This window comes from Tachysurus fulvidraco, chromosome 11, assembly GCF_022655615.1.
Source record: "Tachysurus fulvidraco isolate hzauxx_2018 chromosome 11, HZAU_PFXX_2.0, whole genome shotgun sequence".
NCBI classification, from domain to species: Eukaryota; Metazoa; Chordata; class Actinopteri; order Siluriformes; family Bagridae; genus Tachysurus; species Tachysurus fulvidraco.
In genome coordinates this window covers 5,815,066-5,839,353 of record NC_062528.1, presented here as the reverse complement: position 1 = coordinate 5,839,353, position 24,288 = coordinate 5,815,066, and the positions used below count along the sequence as shown (strand labels likewise).

The 24,288-nt window shown below is 39.7% G+C and overlaps 3 protein-coding genes and 1 non-coding gene across 11 annotated transcripts; 3 read left to right on the top strand and 1 right to left on the bottom strand.

The window, feature by feature from the left end:
- The first annotated feature begins 1,931 nt into the window (after positions 1–1,931).
- Positions 1,932–2,018, top strand: trnastop-uca. The gene has a single exon. It is a non-coding gene; the product is annotated as a tRNA-Sec (tRNA).
- On the top strand, positions 1,949–9,103 carry mrpl28 (mitochondrial ribosomal protein L28). 5 transcript variants are annotated; one of them, XM_027136431.2, is made up of 6 exons: positions 1,949–2,297; positions 3,184–3,504; positions 4,195–4,347; positions 4,562–4,696; positions 4,817–4,918; positions 8,875–9,103. In XM_027136431.2, exons 2-6 carry the CDS (start codon positions 3,217–3,219, stop codon positions 8,971–8,973), a joined length of 777 nt encoding a protein of 258 aa, XP_026992232.1. In that variant the 5' UTR covers positions 1,949–2,297; positions 3,184–3,216; the 3' UTR covers positions 8,974–9,103. The 5 variants fall into 5 exon arrangements, with proteins under 5 accessions (XP_026992232.1, XP_026992242.1, XP_047676912.1 ...); XM_027136441.2 differs by having other exon boundaries at positions 1,950–2,297; positions 3,213–3,504; XM_027136448.2 differs by having other exon boundaries at positions 1,952–2,297; positions 4,832–4,918.
- Positions 9,104–10,895: 1,792 nt separating this feature from the next.
- On the bottom strand, positions 10,896–22,540 carry relb (v-rel avian reticuloendotheliosis viral oncogene homolog B). Of its 4 annotated transcripts, none has more exons than XM_047820332.1 (11): positions 22,418–22,540; positions 20,899–20,910; positions 20,426–20,583; positions 18,304–18,585; positions 17,050–17,210; positions 16,624–16,715; positions 15,824–15,955; positions 15,333–15,437; positions 12,780–12,995; positions 12,189–12,263; positions 10,896–12,096 (listed from the first exon to the last, which is right to left on the bottom strand). In XM_047820332.1, exons 4-11 carry the CDS (start codon positions 18,574–18,576, stop codon positions 11,720–11,722), a joined length of 1,431 nt encoding a protein of 476 aa, XP_047676288.1. In that variant the 5' UTR covers positions 18,577–18,585; positions 20,426–20,583; positions 20,899–20,910; positions 22,418–22,540; the 3' UTR covers positions 10,896–11,719. The 4 variants fall into 4 exon arrangements, with proteins under 4 accessions (XP_047676288.1, XP_026992542.1, XP_026992550.1 ...); XM_027136741.2 differs by lacking the exon at positions 22,418–22,540 and adding an exon at positions 21,391–21,742; XM_027136749.2 differs by lacking the exon at positions 22,418–22,540 and adding an exon at positions 21,391–21,738 and having other exon boundaries at positions 20,857–20,910.
- On the top strand, positions 22,367–23,722 carry mos (v-mos Moloney murine sarcoma viral oncogene homolog). The gene has a single exon (XM_027136769.2). It carries the CDS (start codon positions 22,402–22,404, stop codon positions 23,401–23,403), a length of 1,002 nt encoding a protein of 333 aa, XP_026992570.1. The 5' UTR covers positions 22,367–22,401; the 3' UTR covers positions 23,404–23,722.
- Positions 23,723–24,288: the final 566 nt, after the last annotated feature.

Below are 24,288 nucleotides of genomic sequence, written 5' to 3'. Positions count from 1 at the left end.
TGTTCAGAAACACTTATTCCACCTGAACTTAGGCTGCACTTGAATCTGCTTTATGTTTCATTCATTCATTCATTAATTTTCCACCGCTTATCCAAACTTCTCGGTCACGGGGAGCCTGTGCCTATCTCAGGCGTCATCGGGCATCGAGGCAGGATACACCCTGGACAAAGTGCCAACCCATTGCATGGCACACACACTCTCATTCACTCACGCAATCCACACTACAGACAATTTTCCAGAGATGCCAATCAACCTACCATGCATGTCTTTGGACCGGGGGAGGAAACCGGAGTACCCGGAGGAAACCCCCGAGGCACGGGGAGACATGCAAACTACACACACACAAGGTGGAGGAGGGTATTGAACCCCCAACTCTGGAGGTGTGAGGCAAACATGCTAACACTAAGCCACCGTGCCACCTGCTTTATGTTTAATGTTAGGTAATTGGTTTTCTTCTTAATATTGTTTTATTGTTATTTACTGTTATTTATTTTTTTATTTGAATGGTGACCTTGAGTGACTTGAAAGGTACATAGAAATTAAATGTATTATTATTATTATTATTATTATTATTATTATTATTATTATTATTATTATTATTTAAAACATGAAAGTGCACCTTAAAAATCTCAGAAACTGCATGATGCACAGAATCTCAAAGGAATGTTTGCAACATCCTGATGCTGTTATCAGAGCAAAGACAGCCTTACATACATACATACATACATACATACATACATACATACATACATACATATATATATACATACATACATATATATAAAATGATATATGACATGTTGCCCCCGTGTACATAGACACAACTTTCTTTTGTAATTACATCATTATTTGACCTAGTATTGTAAAATATTGAAGCATTAATATCCATTTTTGAACACGCAATGCTCACAAATATTTAAACACTCATTTTCCACCATTTGTTAATTACAGTTCAGTGTAAACAATCTTGTATAATACTATATTCTTATTGTTTCGGAAAAGTTCATTATCTCCACCCAACTTGCTTCCCTTATCTTACACTCGTCACACAGAAAATAAAATGAATCATTATCGTTCCACCTCTTCTTTCAGGAACGGTAAATAACTTAAAACTATTTTTTAATGCACTGGAAATCAAAACCCACTACAGATCGTCCACTTATTTTTAAGGTTTTTAAATAACTTAGTCTACTATTTGCTTGGCTTTCATCAATATGACATCCAATATGACAACAGTTCAATTTAATTCTGAACTTGATTGTAATGATTGAAACAAACTATGGAAAGATCTAAAAGTTGCAAAGTTTGCAAAACACACACACACACACACACACACACACACACACACACACACACACACACACACACACACACACACACACAAACACACACCATTTTTTTTAGATGTTTTAAAATAGTCTTTTTGTATATAAACTACTTTAAGAATGATAAATAATTGTTGTATATTCTGGACTTTTTGTAAATTTTCATTAGATTTTATCTAGTGTGATACAAACAATAGTTAGTGCTATTTAGCTCTGAGTGTTAACTCTTGTTTATTGTTCAGAGCTCAGGTGTTGATGAATGATTTGATGTGTTTTTATGCTTTTTTTTTTCTTACATAATTCATTTTTTAGACAGAAAGCTATGCGTTAAAAAAGTGAACTTAGTTGTCAGCCAATCATAGGTAACTAATTTGCATCCAGGAGCCATAATGCACTGCGGTGCTTCTATAGTAATGATTTCTATTTTAATGCGTCAAATATGTCAAATATAAAATGTATTATGATTTCCTTTATACTGAACGATGATATACAGAATCTATATTTATATTTCTGGTAATATATCACGCAGGTTTAGTTACTCACCGTCATCGTAACATCTACTAGGCTATTGTGGTATATATATCTGTGTTAGCACCTTCGTTAAGTGCCCGGATGAACCTCGGTGGTCCGGGGTGCAGGCTTCAAACCTGTAGCTGCTTAGCGGCAGAGTGGTTCAATTCCACCTTTCGGGCGGAAACTGCTGTGTGTTTTAATTCATTTACAAGCTTTTAAATCGTCAGGGATTTTGTTGACATCGCATAATAGATTACTAGTAAATATTTTATTAAGTTTGTTATTTTCAGTATTCAATTCCGCCAGTCACAAGGTCTTGTTTGTTCTACGTCACCGGAAGCGGATGCGTGTGCCCTTGACACACGTGTGTGTGTGTGTGTGTGTGTGTGTGCACAAGATACAGGTCTGAAACGCTGATATAAATCCTTGTGATCTTCACCTTCGGCTGCTTGTCTTCAGGTTTGGTGTTACATCAAATTGTAAATGTTGTGAATACAGATACGTTTAAACAACTTAGCAGCTGTGATATTTTAAACTTAGCTTGTTAGCTTTCTAGCAGCTAATGTTTACATTCAGTCACATTCACATGACAGTGGAGTTCATTTAGCTGAGTAACTGCTCGGGGGAGAAAAAGAGTAATAGCTTTTTATTTACAGATGAATATAATGATGATCAAAAGCTAGTTCCTGCTGTAGATCCTGTTGTAGTTCTTGATGTAGTTCCTGTTGTAGTTCTTGATGATGTAGTTCTTGCTTTAGTCCTTGTTGTAGTTCATGTTGCAGTTATTGATGTAGTTCCTGCTGTAGTTCCTGCTGTAGTTCCTGCTTTAGTTCATGTTGTAGTTCTTGCTGTGGTTCTGTATAATAGAAATGTGGTAGAAATACTGGTGTTAAATACTGACCAGAAGGTCTTGAGTCCGAATCCCACGTCCACCAAGCTGCCACTGCTGGGCCCCTGAGCAAGGCCCTTAACCCTTCATTGCTCAGTTGTATCAATTGAAATAAAATGGAAAGTCACTCTGGATAAGTGTGTTTGCTAAATACTGTAAATGTCATAGATAAATAGCTGAAAAATCAGAGATCAATGCAGGATTTTACATTCTGGTCTTTTCCTAAAGCACATTCAATGTCATGTTTGTAGTTCATTTTTTGTCCCTCTTGCCCTTGACTTGTCCTCAGGGATCTAAATCGATCCAGTTTTTGTAAAGCTGCCTTATGGCAATATATCATTGTAAATCAAATGTAAACAGTATTAAATAGCACATCTAATACTTGTTAGACACAACAATATTTACATTTACATTTGGTGCTCGTCAGTAAAAGTGTCCCATTTTCTTAATTTCAAGAAACACCTGTTGTGTTTATTCACTCAAAGCAAGATGCCGTTACACAAATATCCACCACGACTGTGGGAAGCCTTGAAGTTAAGGAAAGGGATCTATGCCCGTCTGCCTCAGCATTACCTGAAATCCCATCTGGATGCATCACTGCCAACCGCAGTGCATTGGAGACCTCTGGGAGTGAAATACAGAGCAAACCCCAAGACAGGCCTCAAAGAGCGGGTTCAGGATGTACCTATTCCAATTTATTACCCCCCAGAGTCGCAAGATGGCCTGTGGGCTGGAGAGGGGTGGATATGTGGATACAGATATGCCAATAACGATAAGGTGAGTTTCTGGGTAAGACATGATGATGATGATAATGATGATGAACTCCAGGATTGTTGAGTGGATGTATCGCTAATAATCGCAAATTACAAGCTTCAGGCTTTGACCTGAGAGCTTCTGAGCTTCATATCTGACGTCCCAGACCTGCTGCCTGGTCTAATGTGGAGCATTTGTTATAATGTATTTTATTTATTCATTTGTTTCTTTGTTTGATTTGATTTTACTCTATTTAGTGTTTTGGGGATGATCTTCTTCTCCTCCTTCTTTTTCTTTTTCTTCTTCTCCTTCTTCTTCTTGTTCTTCTTCTCCTTATTATTATTCTTATTACACCGTTCTCTCAATTTCCATGCACTGATTTAAAGCAAGAAACCAGTCTGCAGTAAGAAGAGCTTTTTGAAGCACATAGTAGTCACTGTTCTAGAAACAGTTTATAGCTCTTTAAAAAAACGTTAAAGCTTTTTTATGAAGCACTTACTGATGATGGTCCAGTAGGGTGTATTGATGGACTGTCAGTGATGTTAATTCTTTTTCTCTTCAAGTGGGTGTTTCTTAGTTCACAGTCTCTATGTTGAAAGTCGAGGTATGGTTCGTGATACTTCTGTTCTGAATTTTGTCAGAGTTAATCTACATTCTTAGCTATTCAGTTGCTATGTTTAAATGTGTGCCTGGATCTTCTTGCTTGTGTGTTAGCTGTCTGCAAGAGTGAAGAAGATCTGGAAGCCTCAACTCTTTAAGAGGGAGCTGTACAGCGAAATCCTTAACCAGAAGTTCAACATCACAGTCACATCTCGCACGCTGGATCTTATCGACGCCGCTTACGGCTTTGACTTTTACATTCTAAAGGTAACGGCCTGATTCGTTTTTTTCATGATGTTACCTTTTTTGTTTTACATTATTTTAATTCTGAGTTCAAAGTCATTTTGAGGTCATTTTGGAAAAGCTTTAAAAGTCATTTAGAAGTTGTGGTACTTTTGGTGCTGCCTCCAGACCAAGGCTCTGAGGTGAAATATTCATTGGCAAAGGCAGCATCATGGATAACAAAGTCTTTTTTTATCAGACACCAAAGCAGGACCTAAACTCCAAGTTTGGTATGGACCTGAAACGTGCCATGCTCCTGCGGTTAGCTCACAAAGACACTGAGCTCTACCCAGATGATCCAACTCGAAGGGAGAAGATCTACAACAAATACAAGGTGTGCAGTTCACAAAATTGCTATTGAAGTTTTAAATAGTTTAACTAGGAAATCTGTTGGATGTGATGGAACCGGATGGCTGTTGCTTTATGGTGTGTCTCTGTGTCGGTTGGCTTGCATGTGGTGGGGAGACAGCAGTTTGAGATTCCTGCCGAGGAGGCGGAGTGGGTCGGCCTGAGCCTGGAGGAAGCAGTCGAGAAACAGAGACTTCTAGAACACAAGGTGATGTGATTGTGAAAAAAAAAAAATTAAATTCTAATGCCTAAGCCATGTTCTACACTAGGCACACTCTACTCTTATCTTTTCTACTGTACTCTATTATACTATACTATATATTCTACTCTAATCTAATCTGCTACTCTTATCTAAACATCTACTCATCTCATCTACTGTATTGTTACTCTCATCTACTCTACTGTATTCTGTTACTCTCATCTACTGTATTTCTGCTCTCTCATCTACTCTACTTGTAATTCTGTTACTCTCATCTACTCTACTGTATTCTGTTACTCTCATCTACTCTACTATAATTCTGCTACTCTCATCTACTCTACTGTATTTCTGCTCTCTCATCTACTCTACTGTATTCTGTTACTCTCATCTACTCTACTGTATTCTGTTACTCTCATCTACTCTACTGTATTTCTGCTACTCTCATCTACTCTACTGTATTCTGTTACTCTCATCTACTCTACTGTATTCTGTTACTCATCTACTCTACTGTATTCTGTTACTCTCATCTACTCTACTGTATTGTTACTCTCATCTACTCTACTGTATTTCTGCTCTCTCATCTACTCTACTGTATTGTTACTCTCATCTACTCTACTGTATTCTGTTACTCTCATCTACTCTACTGTAATTCTGTTACTCTCATCTACTCTACTGTAATTCTGTTACTCTCATCTACTCTACTGTATTGTTACTCTCATCTACTCTACTGTATTTCTGCTCTCTCATCTACTCTACTGTATTCTGTTACTCTCATCTACTCTACTGTATTTCTGCTCTCTCATCTACTCTACTGTATTTCTGCTCTCTCATCTACTCTACTGTATTCTGTTACTCTCATCTACTCTACTGTATTCTGCTACTCTCATCTACTCTACTGTATTCTGCTACTCTCATCTACTCTACTGTATTCTGTTACTCTCATCTACTCTACTATAATTCTGCTACTCTCATCTACTCTACTGTATTTCTGCTACTCTCATCTACTCTACTGTATTCTGCTACTCTCATCTACTCTACTGTATTCTGCTACTCTCATCTACTCTACTGTATTCTGCTACTCTCATCTACTCTACTGTATTCTGTTACTCTCATCTACTCTACTATAATTCTGCTACTCATCTACTCTACTGTATTTCTGCTACTCTCATCTACTCTACTGTATTCTGCTACTCTCATCTACTCTACTGTATTCTGTTACTCTCATCTACTCTACTGTATTCTGTTACTCTCATCTACTCTACTGTATTTCTGCTACTCTCATCTACTCTACTGTATTCTGCTACTCTCATCTACTCTACTGTATTCTGTTACTCTCATCTACTCTACTGTATTCTGTTACTCTCATCTACTCTACTATAATTCTGCTACTCTCATCTACTCTACTGTATTTCTGCTACTCTCATCTACTCTACTGTATTCTGCTACTCTCATCTACTCTACTGTATTTCTGCTCTCTCATCTACTCTACTGTATTCTGTTACTCTCATCTACTCTACTGTATTTCTGTTACTCTCATCTACTCTACTGTATTCTGTTACTCATCTACTCTACTGTATTTCTGCTACTCTCATCTACTCTACTGTATTTCTGCTACTCTCATCTACTCTACTGTATTCTGTTACTCTCATCTACTCTACTGTATTCTGTTACTCTCATCTACTCTACTATAATTCTGCTACTCTCATCTACTCTACTGTATTTCTGCTACTCTCATCTACTCTACTGTATTCTGCTACTCTCATCTACTCTACTGTATTTCTGCTCTCTCATCTACTCTACTGTATTCTGTTACTCTCATCTACTCTACTGTATTTCTGCTACTCTCATCTACTCTACTGTATTTCTGCTACTCTCATCTACTCTACTGTATTCTGTTACTCTCATCTACTCTACTATAATTCTGCTACTCTCATCTACTCTACTGTATTCTGTTACTCTCATCTACTCTACTGTATTTCTGCTACTCTCATCTACTCTACTGTATTCTGCTACTCTCATCTACTCTACTGTATTTCTGCTCTCTCATCTACTCTACTGTATTCTGTTACTCTCATCTACTCTACTGTATTTCTGCTACTCTCATCTACTCTACTGTATTCTGCTACTCTCATCTACTCTACTGTATTTCTGCTCTCTCATCTACTCTACTGTATTCTGTTACTCTCATCTACTCTACTGTATTCTGTTACTCTCATCTACTCTACTATAATTCTGCTACTCTCATCTACTCTACTATAATTCTGCTACTCTCATCTACTCTACTGTAATTCTGTTACTCTCATCTACTCTACTGTAATTCTGCTACTCTCATCTACTCTACTGTATTCTGCTACTCTCATCTACTCTACTGTATTCTGTTACTCATCTACTCTACTGTATTTCTGCTACTCTCATCTACTCTACTGTATTCTGTTACTCTCATCTACTCTACTGTATTCTGTTACTCTCATCTACTCTACTGTATTCTGTTACTCTCATCTACTCTACTGTATTTCTGCTACTCATCTACTCTACTGTATTCTGCTACTCATCTACTCTACTGTATTTCTGCTACTCTCATCTACTCTACTGTATTCTGCTACTCTCATCTACTCTACTATAATTCTGCTACTCTCATCTACTCTACTGTATTTCTGCTACTCTCATCTACTCTACTGTATTTCTGCTACTCTCATCTACTCTACTGTATTTCTGCTCTCTCATCTACTCTACTGTATTCTGTTACTCTCATCTACTCTACTGTATTCTGTTACTGTCATCTACTGTATTTCTGCTACTCTCATGTACTCTACTTGTAATTCTGCTACTCTCATGTACTCTACTTGTAATTCTGTTACTCTCATCTACTCTACTGTATTTCTGCTACTCTCATCTACTCTACTGTATTTCTGCTACTCTCATCTACTCTACTGTATTTCTGCTACTCTCATCTACTCTACTGTATTCTGCTACTCTCATCTACTCTACTGTATTTCTGCTCTCTCATCTACTCTACTGTATTCTGTTACTCTCATCTACTCTACTGTATTTCTGCTCTCTCATCTACTCTACTGTATTCTGTTACTCTCATCTACTCTACTGTATTCTGTTACTCTCATCTACTCTACTGTATTTCTGCTCTCTCATCTACTCTACTGTATTTCTGCTCTCATCTACTCTACTGTAATTCTGTTACTCTCATCTACTCTATTGTACTCTACACTACTACTTTCATCTTCTCAACTTTACTATAGTTTTTTTACTCTTACTATATTGAGCCCTCAGAAATAATAACCAGAGCTGAATGGGATGGTAGCATTTGAAGAATAAACATGAATTTATACAGAACAGGGCTGATTACACCATGTGTCACGCTGCATTGTGACACATGAGCAGATGTTCGAGAAGCTCAACCGTCTCTTTGTCTGCTCTACTGCCACAATTTGGTGTGTGGATCATGTGGCAGATACCGGTGCAATACAGAGCAAAAAAAGGGGAAGATGTGCACACACTTGGGGAAAAGGTAGTTAATAAGCAAACTCTAATGGTGTGTTTTTTAAAGAGTGAATGTTTTAGCGTGGACCTAAAAAATACTTTTTTTGAAATGTATTGTGGAGTGGAAGACGATACAGACGGTAAATATTTGATCTGTAGCATATAACTTTTACTACTGCTATTTTGTCACAGCTCAACACTGATAGTAACCACATATAAGAAAAACAGGAAACCAGAGAATATACCAGAGTCAACAAAGAGTATTATGTACTGTATGCATACTTTATAACACTATTGTTAATGAGCTCACTTCTGCTTGGACCTTTGTGACATTCATGGCATTCAGCTGAATAGCTATATCCGTCTGTTTGAGTTGAAAGATCATCATCCTCCAAATAGAGCATTATAGCTTAGTGAGGAAATCCAGTGTAATTTTTTTTCTTAACCTGTCTTTCTTCATTGTCTCGCAGGATCCTGAGCCACTTTACAAGAGTTGTGTGGAGAACCTGGTGAAGGATCTGTCAATGCTGAAACTCGCCGTACCCCAGATTGTGGAAAAGAAAGACTGATTATAGCATCAGTGATATGAGCATGAATAAAAATGTATTTATTAGAGCTTTGTTTTCTTTGCTTTTGTGTAATGATGGCATTTAAGACTTGCCATTATCCTGTAAATATCAAATAAATGAATACTTCTGATGTTCTTTTGTCAGACAAAATATGTGATGTCTCTTATGTGAGTTTGATAGATCGCTGTTGATTCTGGTGGCAGATGCAAGGAACCAACTGAAAAACCACAACTGGGACAGTGGTGGCTCAAGTGGGGTTCAGGCTTTAGATTAAGCACTTGAGTCTTAACCACATTCCAACATCTTCGGAATTTCCCATTTAGAGCTATAAACAAGTCTCATGTATGTGCTGATGATAAACACTGATCAGCCAGAGCATTAAAAGCACCTGTTGAGGCATGGAAGCCACAAGAGCTCTGAAGGCGGCGCCTCCATGGATCAGACTCGATCAGCACATACCACAGATTGAAATATGGGGAATTTGGAGGCCAATTCAACACTTTGACCTTGAACCGTTCCTGAACATTTTTTGCACTGTTATGGACAATGTATATGAATTTATTCATTCATTCATTTTCTACCACTTATCCGAACTTCTCGGGTATCAAGGCAGGAAACACCCTGGACGGAGTGCCAACCCATCGCAGGGCACACACACACTCTCATTCACTCACAAACACACTACAATTTTCCAGAGATGCCAATCAACCTACCATGCATGTTTTTGGACCGGGGGAGGAAACCGGAGTACCCGGAGGAAACCCCTGAGGCACGGGGAGAACATGCAAACTCCACACAAAACAAAGCGGAAGCGGGAATCGAACCCCCAACCCTTGAGGTGTGAGACAAACATTCCCTAAGCTACCGTTTCCCCCCATATGAATTTATATAATTTTGGTAATACTGCTTTGTCAATTGTACTATCCAAATAAAATAAAATAAAATTGAATTATGGAATAGTGTTGCCATGCAGGAATGAAGATCTTCCACTAGGTTGTACATGTCAAGGTAACATCTATATGAATGCCAGGATCCAAGGTTTCCCAGCAGAACATTCAGAGTTTGCCTTCTTCCACTGTGCATCCTGATGCCATCTCTTCCCCAGGTAAGTGACACACACATACCCAGCTGGGAGAAGGTGGACTGGACATTTCTAAAAAAAAGTCCAATTCTAAGGATGACTGTAGGAGCTCTCGGTGGTGGACAGGAGTCAACATGGACGCATTCTGAGTCCTTTCTATCAAAGCCAGTATTACTTTATCAGCAGTTTGTACTATCGCAGATCTTCTGTGGAATCAGAACAGATGGGATTCATTCTTCATGTCATCAGTAAATCTTAGACACTCTTTATCCTGTCATCGGTTTATCGGTTGACCTTTTTTGGACCAATTTTGAACTAAACACCCAGCAAGACCTGTCGTTTCTGACCCTGTCGTCAAGCCATCACAGCACAGCTCTTGACTAAGTTGTTCAAATCCTTACGCTTTCCTGTTTTTCATGCTTTCACCACATCAACTTATTATATCCTGCACCTAGCACCTGTGTGATGTGTGTAACTCCTGCAAAAAATAAATGCCAAAGATTGAAGAGTTGCACAATGGTGGATTTTCCCCACTGGCTTGATAATGCTGTGATGGAATCTGACTTTGCAGCATTTCTTCTGTCTATTCACTTGAATGCAGTGAGAAGAGAAAGGTCATTGAACTTTTTATGACGTTTCCTCTTTATTTGGTTGACTGGTGAACAAATAACATATGATGGAATTCTGCTTCTTCTGAAATAATTACACACAACATTTTAAGGAAGATATTAAAGCTCATTTTCTCGAGAATGAGGATATGTCGAAATTTCACAACTGCTGGTCTAGTCTGCATTTAGCGATAGTCAGTATGCGAATATGTGACATCACTTAAACAAAAGGATCTAAGCCAAGCCTTTAATTCAAGACACACAGATTATAATATTTTCCAACGTGAAGCAATTTTGTTCCTTATTTACACTACAGTATACCTTACAAGTGGAATTATTTAGAAAGATGCATCTAAGTTAATCCTTCTGTTTCCAATCTGCTACGTTATTCAATCTTTTTTTTTTTTTTTTTTTTTACAAAATGCCAATCTTAAAATGAATAAAATTAATCCCGTTTAATGCTACAGCAGGAACACGATGTTCTTCCAAGCAAAAGACATGGACATATTAGTCCAAAAACAAGCCCACTGTTTTCTTTAGACATGAAAATTGCGTATATACACGGATGAAGGTGGAAAAGCTGCAGTTTGGTCTAAACAGGTTCACAATATGAAGCTTCTGCAATCCACTAATGGCCTATTTGTTAATTACTCCTAAAAAAAACAAAGCATACAAACAACAATCTTTTTCTTTGGGCTGGAGAACCTAAAATATGTTATATGCATCTCCCAAAGCTTACATCATGCAGAACGGCATCAAGCTCATGCTCACTAGACACTACACACACAGTCCAATGTAGAGAAAGGCCAGAGTCTGAGCTGCCATTTTATGGTGCTCTCACACAGCCCATTTTCTGACTGTCCTCAGATTTGTCCTTCAATTCCAAAAGGTTCAATGGTCATTTTGAGAGCCCACAAAAAGACAGTACAAATGGCATCCAGTGTGAATCTAAAACTACATGCACGCTTCTGGAGTAGACTCCAAATCCTTATTTTCCAATAATGAAAATGACGAGCTCTGTCTAGGTCTCTAGTCTTACAAGCATTTACTGAGGTCTTCACGAGTCTTCTTCAGTTTTGACCTGACGTAAGAAAATGTCGTGCAAGTCTTGTGGAAGTTCTGGGTCGTAAAACGGGTCAACAAATGAAGAAATCTGAGGCTTGCCGGCTTCCGGAGGATTCAGGTTTGTATCTGTGGAGCTGGAATTGAGATCTTGGCTGTTCAACAGCTGGAGAAAGGTCTGGTTGCCCAGGCACTCATTAATGCTCAACAGCAGGGTGCTGATTGACTCTGGGTCCAGGCTGACAGACGGGCTGTCCAACTGGAGATCGTTCTCAGGATACTGAATCTCATCCATGACTGGAGTGAACATGGCCTGGCTCTCATCCTGGAGCAGAAACGGCTGTGCTGGACCTGGTGTGTTAATCATCGCATCTGGAACAAAAATAAACGCTGGATGTAAGAATGGAACAACAGTGAAGCACTGTGTGTGTACTTGTGTGTACTTGTATGCTGAAATACTCTACCTGCACTGACAACGCAGTTCTCGTTAAACTTTCGGTCGGATTTTAATTTGCATTTTCGTTTGACCTCGTAAGGATCTGCACAACAACAAGCAAAGACAAATTATTACATTACTCACTACGAGACGATAGAATGGGAGTCATTTCATTTCATTACTGGGTTTGAAATCTGATCAAATGTGTGCCGCTTCAGAATTTTCTCTGGCAGCGTTTCAAAAAAATGTTGATTTGGTATAAGAAATAATGAAAGTGACAAAAGTCTGCTCTGCTTTTTTTTTTCCTTTACTAGTTCAAATGACTAAGTTCTTCAGAGATTCATCAGTAAGCGTTTCCTTTGTTACTCATAAACCCTCGACAGATTAAAACACTAAGTTAATATCCAGCCTTTTGATTATTCACCCCGCCAAATACGTTGCAGTTCCCTATTTTGTATTTCATTTAAGGCAATGAAACTAAAAGATATAAGAATGTAAGAGATAAAAATAGAAATTATGCAGGTGAAGGTGCTTTATGTGGTCATATAACCATAAATCAGTGGTTATAACCACAAGCCTAAAGTAAAAGTCCCCAAAACATTTCATGTTGCATACTGACCTGGATTGTAAGGCAGGTAGGTAAACTTCACCGGCTCGCTGTACATACGATCTGAAATACGTCGGAGAGACACGTTAACCTCAACCGCATCAGCGACGTCCTGCTCCTGATACGGTGGTGACTTGAACACGATGGCGATCTGTCGGTGCACGTCGGTCTGCGCAAACTCGGCCTTTGCCTCCCAGTTGCCCAAACTGAAGATGATCTCGATGTCATCTGTGATAGTCCATCACACAGACACATGCAGGCTTTATAATTTACGCATAACAATTCTGACAGGACTGAAATAACAGTCAGGACTGGTTACTGAATCGTTTCTAGAAACTATGGTAGTGAAGTAAAGTAAATAAATTAGTACTTCAGTGTTCAGTACAGACCACTAACTCACAGTAAATAAAATACACTACTCAAAATAAATAAGGGAACACTTAATCATCACACCGACTTCAGGGATATCTGTCCAATTAGATAAGAAGAAATCTGTATCCTTCTAGCCTGATTTGTTTCTAGTTTTGCGTTTCGTTAGGGTTCGTGGCACCATGTGTAGCGTGAGCCGATCAGGCTGCACAGGTAGTCCAGCTCCTACAGGATGGCACATCCATAGCATGTAGGAGATACAGGGAGACGAGCCGTTAAAGGAGGGCCGTAGAAGGCCGACAACCCAGCAGCAGGACCGGCATCTGCTGCTTTGTGCAAGAAGGACCAGGAGAAGCAGTGCCAGAGCCTTACAAAATGACCCCCAGCAGGCTAATAGTGTACATGTTTCTAACCAAACTGTCAGAAACAGACTATTGGTTAGAAACATGCACAGCACAGCACCGTGCAGCTCGGTCCAATGTGTGATATTGATAAGTGTTCCCTTCATGATTGACTATTCTGTCATAAATATGTTGAATTTCACTAAAAGTGTTTCTTCTTTAGTGTGTCTGCTTGTTTACATTGATTTCTTTTAGTTACAAAATCAATTACAGGATGCTCTTTGAACCCAACCTACACTGCAGTTATTCTGTGAGTATTTCATCAAATATTGAACCTTTTGCCCATCTGCATTTTAGATTGGTGGTGAGCAGATTCCCCAGATTGAATACGGGGAAAAACCATACTGCTCCGCAAACCACTATTTTTTTGGGTGGGGGGGTGGGGTTTAGATACCGCACTTACTAATGCAGAACCAAGCCAGAAAATGAACAGTAGGGAACCTGCTGCTAGGAAACTGAACAGTGTTTTACAGTGAGCTTACTGGAAGTGCAACGTTGGTGTTGCTAAAGTGACACACACTTTTCACAGTAATCATTCAGTGGAGTTTTTTCTCTATTTATTCATCTGATCTGAAAAACCAGCAACATGTTGACGTGAGTATGCCACTTTAATAGAAACACATGTACACATGTTGCTTTCCCATTCAGTTATCAGCCGATCGCGTGGCAGCGGTAAAACCCAGGCGCATGTCTTCACAACACCTTCGGTTCATTTTCATGTCAAATAAAAAAAAACAGGGAAATTGGGAAATGTCCATAGACCGATTAAAGGATTCTGAGATATTAACAAGAGTGTCTAGAACTCAACTACACATTATAACTGTGGTGGGAAAAAAAAAAAAATCTCAGAATACACAAATTAAGGCGAATGAGCTAGAAGAAGACCACGTCAGGTTCCAGACATGTCAGCCAAGAACAAGACTCTGAGATAAACATGAACACAGACTTACCAACACTAAATAGTTGCAGATTAGAGAAAAAACAAAACAAAAATATACACCATATATTTTTCCAGTCATTAACTGTCCATTTTGGGTGAGTCTGTGAGTTGGGTGAATCATCTCAGATTCCTGTTCTTGGCTGACAGAAGTTAAACCTGGTCTTCTGTTATTGTAGCTCATCTGACCAAGTTGTAATTTGAGTAATTATAGACTTCCTGTCAGGTCAGACCAGGCTAGTCATTCATCTCTGGTCTCTCTCATCAACAAGGCGTTTCCACCCACAAAACTGTCACCCACTTAATGTTTTTGTTCCTCAAATCATTCTGTATACACTCTAGTTTCTGAAATACTCAACCCGTCGATTAAAGTCACAGGGAACACACTTTTTTCCTCCCATTTTGATGTTTGAAGTGAACATTAACAGAATCTGGCCCGTCATTTGAATAATGACGTGCAGCTGCAAGATTTCATGCATCCTGTGCAGCAGCCACATGATTAACTGATAAGAAAACTGTATGAACGTGCAGATACACAAGAGGCTGGCGAATGTAGATGGAATTTCTCAAGTTTTGCTATAGAGATCTGAAAAACGTTACTCATAGCTGCTTTAAAAAAATGACCTTTTTATGCACTTTATATGCTCGCTCATGTTTAAACAAACCCTGCGCTATTATTAGTTAGACCTTGACGCTTCTGAGGCTCAGCAATGCAATACTACAGAATACTACAGAAAAAACAAAACAAAAACAGACTTATATTATTTTATAAAACGAGGCCCGTTTATCGTGCTTTATTTTTGTATTTTTAGTGAGTTTATTGATCTTGGTTCAGTATTTCATGGGAGTAGACCTCACCTTTTTGCACTTTGTCACAGAGCATGTAGATCTCCGTCTTGCCTGTACAGGGACCTTGCACAATGTTTAGCCTGTTGATTTTCAGTTCTGCAGTTGTAGTAGCTTCTGCTCAGAAGAAAATAGAAAAAATATTAATGTTGCCAAGTGATGAGTCATGTTATTATTACGGTACAGTAACACCGTCTTGTGATAGTGATAGTGGAAGTGGCTGACGAGGTTCTCTCTGTTACTATATTTCATATTACGAAAAATACCTAATCTGGTTTACATGTCTGTTGTCCTTAATGCCTTGCACTAAATGATTCACATCGACTCTGCATGTGTGAGGATGTGGTAGCCTAGTTGGTAAGGTGTGGGACTACGGATAATGGCGTCGGTCAAATGCTGTCAAAGTAAATGTGTAATCTCCACGTGTTGTATGTCTGTAAACACGTATCCAAAAAGAGAATGTTGAACTGATCACCATATTAAAATCACACATCTGATCTTACTTTTGTCATAAATGGGGTTAGACACCACAGGGTAGAGCTGAGTCCTGTCCCCGTCTTCTCTCTCCAGCTCACACTGGAAGCATAGCCTCACTACATTCATGTCTATGTCCTCAATGCTCTTCGAATGGCCAGCTAACAGAGAGAGAGAAAGAGAGAGAGCGAGAAGAGAGAAGAGGCGGTGTGTGTGTGTGAGAGAGAGAGAGAGAGAGAGAGAGAGAGAGAGAGAAAGAGAGGGTGTGTGTGTGTGTGTGAGAGAGAGGAGGGGGTGTGTGAGAGAGAGAAAGAGAGAGAGAGAAAAGGAGGGTGTGTGTGTGTGAGAGAGAGAGAGAGAGATAAAGAGAAGGTGTGTGTGTGTGTGAGAGAGAGAGAGAGAAAGAGAGGGTGTGTGAGAGACAGAGAGAGAGATAGAGAGAGAGAGAGAGAGAAAGAGAAGGTGTGTGTGTGAGAGAGAGAGAGAGAGAGAGAGAGAGAGAGAGAAAGAGAAGGTGTGTGTGTGTGAGAGAGAGAGAGAGAGGGTGTGTGTGTGTGAGAGAGAGAAAGAGAGGGTGTGTGAGAGACAGAGAGAGAGAGACAGAAAGAAGAGTGTGTGAGAGACAGAGAGAGAGAAGAGAGAGAGCGTGTGAGAGAGAGAGAGAGAAAGAGAGCAAGAGAGAACATGAGTCTAAACATGTATCTTTTAAAAACCCAATTCAAAGTAGCTTTATTGGTGCTAATATGAGGCAATTTGGCAGAATCACGTGTCGTTTTGTAGCACTTTGGTTTACATATAAATATAACCAGAGTATCATTTTAAAACCTACTGCCGAATGGATCGATGTTTTTCTTCTTCCTCTTCAACAGGGAAGTATCCAATTCCTTCCTCCGAACACACTGGATGCCTAAATTCACAAAACTGAAGAAAAAAACAAAAACAGAAAAATACTGTAATAGATTGCATCAACACTTTTTACAGCTCTTTCCTAAAGAGTGTGTCATAAATCATAACAAACCTCCCGGTCATCGTATAAACTATTAACTGTAACATTAATACACTAAAGGCTTCATGTTACTTTATATAATCAATTGTTTATTACTTCTTTACTCCCATCAAAAATAGTAGAAAGCTATAATATGCCATTTAAAGCTAGAGCAGGATTTACTGCAGCAGCACTTTGGTCACCGAAGCAATACCAAATCAATAATTACTGAATTTTCAGAGTAAAGCTGATGAACGTGGCTGTGTGTACCTGTGGCGTCGTGTGTTGTGGGGGTTAAAAGTGATCACACAAACGCCCTCTGAACAGTCTTTTCCAACAAGGCAGTGCGGGTGTGGGCGATGAGGGAGATCCTTCGTCACAAGCGACACGGTGATTGTCACATTTTTTATCCTGTCAATTGGGCCTTGAAGCTATTTTGAAAAAAGGAGAAATTATTATTTAAAGGTCATTATGCTAAAGAAGACAATCGTGTGGTTTCCATTTTAATCCAGGAAGGGCCGGTGCAGGTTTTTCCTTCCACCAAGCAGAAGCCACAGCCAAAAACAAGAATGACTGATTAATGAGGTGAAATTGTCAGAGTTTCCTGCCTGATTAAAATGAAAACCTGCACTCACACTTTTCTTTGTGGGTGACATGACACACCCTTACATAAATGATGTAATAATCTAATCCAAACTGCCATATATGGAAACCTACCTGTTCATGGAAAATGTATCTTCTGTTTATTTATCATGTGGTATTTCCCTCCTACATACCGCACTTGTGCAACGCCTCTCAGAGAGGGACTTTCTTTTATTTTAGGGTTAGCACATACAAATCAGCACCATTCATTGAAACCAAAACAGGGACAACCCCCATTAGATTTGGACTAGCTGGTACATTCCAAAAACAGCAACGGTCTTCAAAATTATTTGTGCATCTATTGCAAATTGTACTCTTGCACAAAATAAAAATGCACATGCACAAATTCAAATAGAAATCCCTGATTGGCCAACAAAATAGAAAGCAAAGGACTGCTGTTCTTCATTACAATCGTCTGTGCTGAGTCAAAAAACACCTGGCTAAAGGCCAAGAGTCCAAATAACGAATACTTAAATTTACTGCTTTACTGAAAACAAGAAAAGCACCAACTAATAGTTTAAGTTTCACAAGCACAAAGTAAATAGGAATAAAGAAGAACTTGATGTGTAATCTATAAGAAGAATATTACAGAAGCCTTCCTACTGTATCCTCTTTGCCATGTGACATTTCGATTCAATTTATCCGAATAACGCTTTTAACAATTGGCATCGTCTCACAGCGGCTTTACAGAAGTATAGGAACAAAATTCAAATTGTAGTTTTAAATTAAATGACTATTTATCTCTAACATCTATACCATTTTTTCACTTATAGCCTCCTGTACATTTTGTAGATGTAGCTACCGATATAAACAAACAAACAAACAAACAAACAAACAAACATCTAACCACAAACACGCACAAAGGTATGTACCGACACACACCTCAATGGCAGGTAGCGTCTTCTTTACATCGGTGCTTGAGGCTCCCAGGATGCTGCCGGCCGATCGGCCCTCACACTCGTAGCGGAACCTCATGCCGCGTTCCTTGGGCTGTTCCACCACCACCAGTTCTGGTTTGTCCAGCAACTGCTCCAGCTGTTCGGTGCCTGTGTGCTGAGGACGCACACGCTGAGCCGCTGCTGAAGCCGTACTGCGCCGCTGGCCTCTAGTGCCACGAGATGATGGAAGCACTGATGTGCTGGATGAAGGGAACATGTCAAAATTCTACCAACAAAGACAGGATGAGAGAGAGTGGTAAGAGAGTTAGGGTAAGATAGAAATAAAAACATTACGTATATACAGCATTAATGTCAGATATAACCACATGCACACTGTTACAGCAATTTTCTGGACTGAATTGATAGCTCTTGATGTTTGAAGTGAACCAGTGCAAGAAACGTCACATTAATGCCAATAAATCACATGAATTAACATACACATGATGTCATGCGTCACGTTAATTACATAAGTCATACTAATTAAAGGCTTGATTTTACATCCAAGCTCTCATGTTGTCAAACATTTGCTAAACTATGTGCTTAACATAGCCTTTTCTAATACCTCAAATTCGATGAATACACAGTATTCATACACAGTATTCATACACAGTATTCATACACAGTATTCATACACAGTATTCAGTATATATATAGATTCTTATTGATTCTTATACTGACTGTAAAATAAACCCGATAAGCCCAATGTCATATTTCAGTTTACATTAAAATACATATAGAGCAGTGTGAAGAGAGAGAGAGAGAGAGTTTGAAGAAAGAGTTTTTTGAGCGTGTAGGAGGAGAAAGAAGAGGAGGAATGTAAGTCAGAGGGGGGAAAAACAACTGTTATAACGGCCTATTTAGCTCAGCATTTCAAGTTCACAAATCAAAAACGTAGAGACAAAGAACAAAACCCGGTAGCTAGAAAACCGAAGGCAACAGTTTGTTATTGTCAGGAGGCTGCGAGCAACGGTTCAGTATGAGAAAGAGAGAAAACATCTAGACATGCCTGAGGAAGAACGCAGATGGCCTGCACAAAGAGCAGCTAACAAGAGCCAGGAGGAGTAAAGTCAAGAAACAGGAAACTAATGTAGAAGGACTTAGCAGCCAATGAGAACGAAGAGAGGAGGGGTTACATTTATGGTCTGTTTGCCAGGAGAGGCGCACATGAGTTAGAGATCATCAACTGAAACAAGGAGTCAGATTACAACTCTAGTCTGCTCTTTTAAAACGTTCCTTAGTGAAAATGTTAGAGATTTTTCCCCAATCTGACCTGCTATCACATCTCAGACTCTACCATGGAAACAAATGGAGTGTAGCATGTCAAAGAACCTTTATATTCAATAGGAAACTGATCTTATCTTTTCCCCCACTTCTCCATCATTGTGGTTTGATTTTGCTTTGGCACAATCACAACATCTGCCAAATAGTCAAAGCCTTTTGTTTGTCATTTGCATAAACACACAGAAAGCTGCACCTTATTCTTTTAAGAGCTCTTCTTATGAGAAGCTTATGAAATTCTGTACCGAAAGCAAAAGTAAATACAAAAAAAAACTATTTGCACATCAGAAAAGTTGAAAAAACAAAACAAACAACAACAGTAGTCTCTCTAGTAGCAAAGCAATGGTGGTATGGAGTCAATAGCTATCTAGCATGCCTTACTAATATTTAAACATATTATGTCAACTGCTCTCAAACCCCATGTACCAACAGACCCCATTAATGGTCCAACCTATGCATAACCTTTGTTCATGTCTATGATTATATTTTGTTTGTATTTATTAAAAAGCTCTCAATACCTGAATGGTTTGACATTATTTATGAACCTACTAATTTGTGAATGGGATATGGATTAAATTAAAAAGGGTAGTTAAAACAGGACAATAATTATAAGAGCTCAATAAAAAAAACACAACATTTGATCATTCATGAAGCGATCGCTAAAGTACATTAAAAAAAAATAACAGACCACTATATTACAGACCACATCAAAGACAAATAGTGCATCAGCCTTGAGTAACTCAGCAAACCCAGAGGATTTTAAAGTAAGGTATGGTGATTTTGCTGACCTTTGAGGTTGTACATCTAGAGACCAGCACTGGAGCAGAGCTGCAACCAACCGTCAATAATGGGTTGTGAAGCTGATCATCAGAGTCTGCAGGTAGAGGAGGAGGACCTGGGAGCTTTTCTTTACATGAATTCTCTGATAGAAATTCGTCTATGACATCTGATAGATAGGTAGATAGATGATGCAAAAATCAATCAAGGGGATAAAAGGTTCCGCAATGGTTCTTTATAGTCTAAGTGGCTATTTCAGGGTTCTTATCTTCCACTAAAAGGTTTTTACGAGCACTTTCTGATAGAGAAACTCTGATAAACATTCCAGGGCCTTTAATGGATCATTTACTAATGAAATACAGCCTACGCATCATAATAAAGATACATCTCTTATCTTTAGTTAGTGCTACAATACAACAAAAGCATAACAAAATAGCTATACTTCAGAATTATACAGACTTCATCTGATCATCTGAAGACTCACCGAGTTCAAGATCTAGAGGGAAATAAAAGAAAAACAAAGCATGCTTTAGAGACATGGACAACCAGAGCCAGGCTACAAAAGTGAAACTGAAAGTTGCTTATGCTATAGATGCTGTGTCATGTCCTTCCCAAATATACAAACGCTTGTCATCTCAATGTCAACAATCACCCATCCATCATAGGGTTACTTAAAGATTTATTTATTTTTTGGACAAATAATTCATCTGCTAATTAACTCTAGTTTTTGATTACACTGTGGGAAACAGTCCACAGTGATGAAACGTCAGCTTATATCCTGTCTGATACTGATGTCAGATGTAATGTTTACATGTTCTGTCATTGCAGACAACTCTAAGAAGATATCGATGCTCGTTGATGGTTGTTTTTCTCCTGCGTTCACCTGCTAACTGTTTGACAAAGTGATGTCGCATTTATCATCGAGGCCTAGTGTTGCGACTTCACCCAGAAATCCTAATAAAACAAGAAAACTTACCTCTCGGACCAAGAACGCCGTTATGAATCGCCCCGTTCATTATTTTCATGGCAAGGTGAAGTCGGATAGAGAAAATCTGCCTCTTCGTGTTGTTTTCTTTTCGCTTAACTGCTCTTACACGCTCATTTCCGCCTTCTCTGCCTTGACTGATTAAACACAGTAGGTGTACTAACCGGAGAAAACAGCTTCAGCTTCTGCTTATTACACGCGACCTCGTGCGATCAGAGCTCTCGACGGTGTGGCGAATATCTCGCTTTACAAATCACGTTCAAAGTTGCTTCGTGGAAATTCCCTTACGTCACCGCCGGGGAATCCCCGAAACCCGTTGCCACGGTAACGCACCAACAGCGGTTAAAGCTCAAAGTCACCCACAAAAACAGCCAGAGTTCGATTGAGCGCGTGACAATTCTAGGAAAAAAGAGGACCTGTGACGTCACTATTTATTTATTTATTGTTTGTTTGTTTATTTATTTATTTATTTACAGCTCCTTATATAAAATGTCAAAAGGACATTCTAACTGTTTTTTTATTGGCTCAGTAATTAGTTGAGTGATAATAAATGTGGAAGAAATGGTGACTGGTTCAACTCCAAAAAAATGGAATAAATAAATAATAATAAAAAATTCAACTAAAAATTAGTCCACCAGTACTTAGACCACTAGTTGTATTTTGCAACGAGTATAGGAGTCCTTCATTGAGCCATGTGACCTGACCAAACACGATCACCTGGATATACCGGGTTGCCAGATTGGGGTATTTCAAAATGAAGAGTCTGCTCCTTTAAAACCTGATTCTTTCGCCGTGTTATCATGAGTAAACTTAGATTAAATATAAGTAAAAATAAAATAAGTATAACAACAAATAAATGTTAATATTACTTTAAAAAACGAATGGGCAGAATGAGAGTTATGGACTATAAACAATCAATCTGGCAACTCGGTGAGAGCGGCAAAACCAAAGCGCTTGTATAACAGCGCAGTGCAGGATTTGCTCGTTACCACCACCAGCACCATGCCGTCTCCGATACCTTTGACACGCCTTCTTCCGAGAGACTTCGGACTCAGTCTGGGGGTCTGTAGCAGTCCTCTCACTAAGCACTCAGGAGACGCGACGCTCCGTGTGCCGGTCACTGCGTTTCACGGAAAGCTCGCATGCAGACTCTGGTCTTCTGTGATCCACTGGCGCGAGCTGTGTGATTTGGAGTCCATCGGCTCTGGTGGGTTTGGTTTGGTCTTCAGAGCTACGTATTTCGGTGAGACGGTGGCGGTGAAGCGCGTCAAGTGCGCAAAGAACAAATTGGCATCGCGGCAGAGTTTCTGGGCCGAGCTAAACGCGGCGCACCTGCGGCACGACAACCTGGTGCGTGTGATTGCCGCCAGCACGCAGGCCAACGGCGACGACGTCTCGGGCACGAGATTAGACAGCGTCATCGGCACCATCATCATGGAGTACGCGGGCGACGTGAACCTGCAGCAGGTGATCTACAGCGCCGCCGAGCCGCTGCTCACCGCATCCTGCGTGCGTTACGCAGCCGACATGGCGCGCGCCCTGAGCTACCTACACGCACACGGCGTCGTGCACCTGGACCTGAAACCTGCAAACGTCATCGTGTCCCGAACCGGAGTGTGTAAGCTTGCAGATTTCGGATGCTCGTTAAAAGTGGATCTTGTGCGCGATCCTGATTCCTCGGTTCGAAGGATGGAGATCGGCGGCACGTACACGCACCGAGCGCCCGAGCTGCTGAGAGGAGAGGACGTGACACCCGGCGCGGACGTCTACTCCTTTGGTGTCACACTCTGGCAGCTGCTCACACGTGAACCGCCGTATGAAGGTGAACGACAGCACGTCCTATACGCGGTGGTCGCCTTCCACCTGCGCCCTGATCTAAACAAGGACGTGTTCAGTGCGTCCGGTCCGGGCCGCGAGTTTAAGGAGCTCCTTATTCGGTGCTGGCGGGCGGAACCGAGTCAGAGACCAAGCGCAGATCAGCTCCTCACTGAGCTCTCACAATGATGTCTGCCAAAACCTTTAAACCTGCTCCTGTCCAAAAACTGTCTACAAAATAAAAACAACGCGCGCGACCACTTTTAAAACGATGCCTTCATACCGGCTCCAATCATGGTGACCAATTGTCATTTACGTCGGTTTGCCTTTATGGGTGTAGCTTAAGACACAATGGATCCTTACATCATTTTAAAAACTGTCTTAAAATTATTTGGAATGATCCCATTGTTTAGTTATTGTAAATAAGTGTCTGTATAAATATAAATTGTATAAATATGCATTGTTTTATGTTTTCAGAAATGGATTTTGATTAAAATGTTTTCATGTACACAGTTGCTCATATGTATCCCTGCTAAACCTGGGCATCTGGGGCGAGATGATATCACTTTATTACTGACACACACCTGATCAAACTAATTAGTTAATAGATAAACTCTTGATTCAGCCAAAGCTCAATCTTTGCATCCTCCATCTAAAGCGGCGATGTCCAGTCTTATCCACAAAGGGCACGGTGTTGGTGCAGGTTTTCACTCCAACCAAGCAGAAGCCACACCTGATTCCACCTGTTTAATCAGTTGTTCTTGACTTTTAGTAGACTGGTGTGGCTTCTGCGTGGCTGGAATGAAAACCTGCACCCACACCGGCCCTTTCAGGATAAGACTGGACAACACTGATCTAAAGAATTAGAGTTAAATTAATAATAATGAGTTAAATTGCTCAGTCAAAACATAATTGGTAAATAATTCCCTTTTAGTTCTGGTCATTTCTGCACCTCCCTCACAAGTCTATAACCAAACCCTTAAAATTTAAGGACCTAAAATAAAGTGAAACCGACACAATGGAAAAAAGTTCAACATCAAATTTTTTAAACTGAACTTACGCTTTACTAAAAAC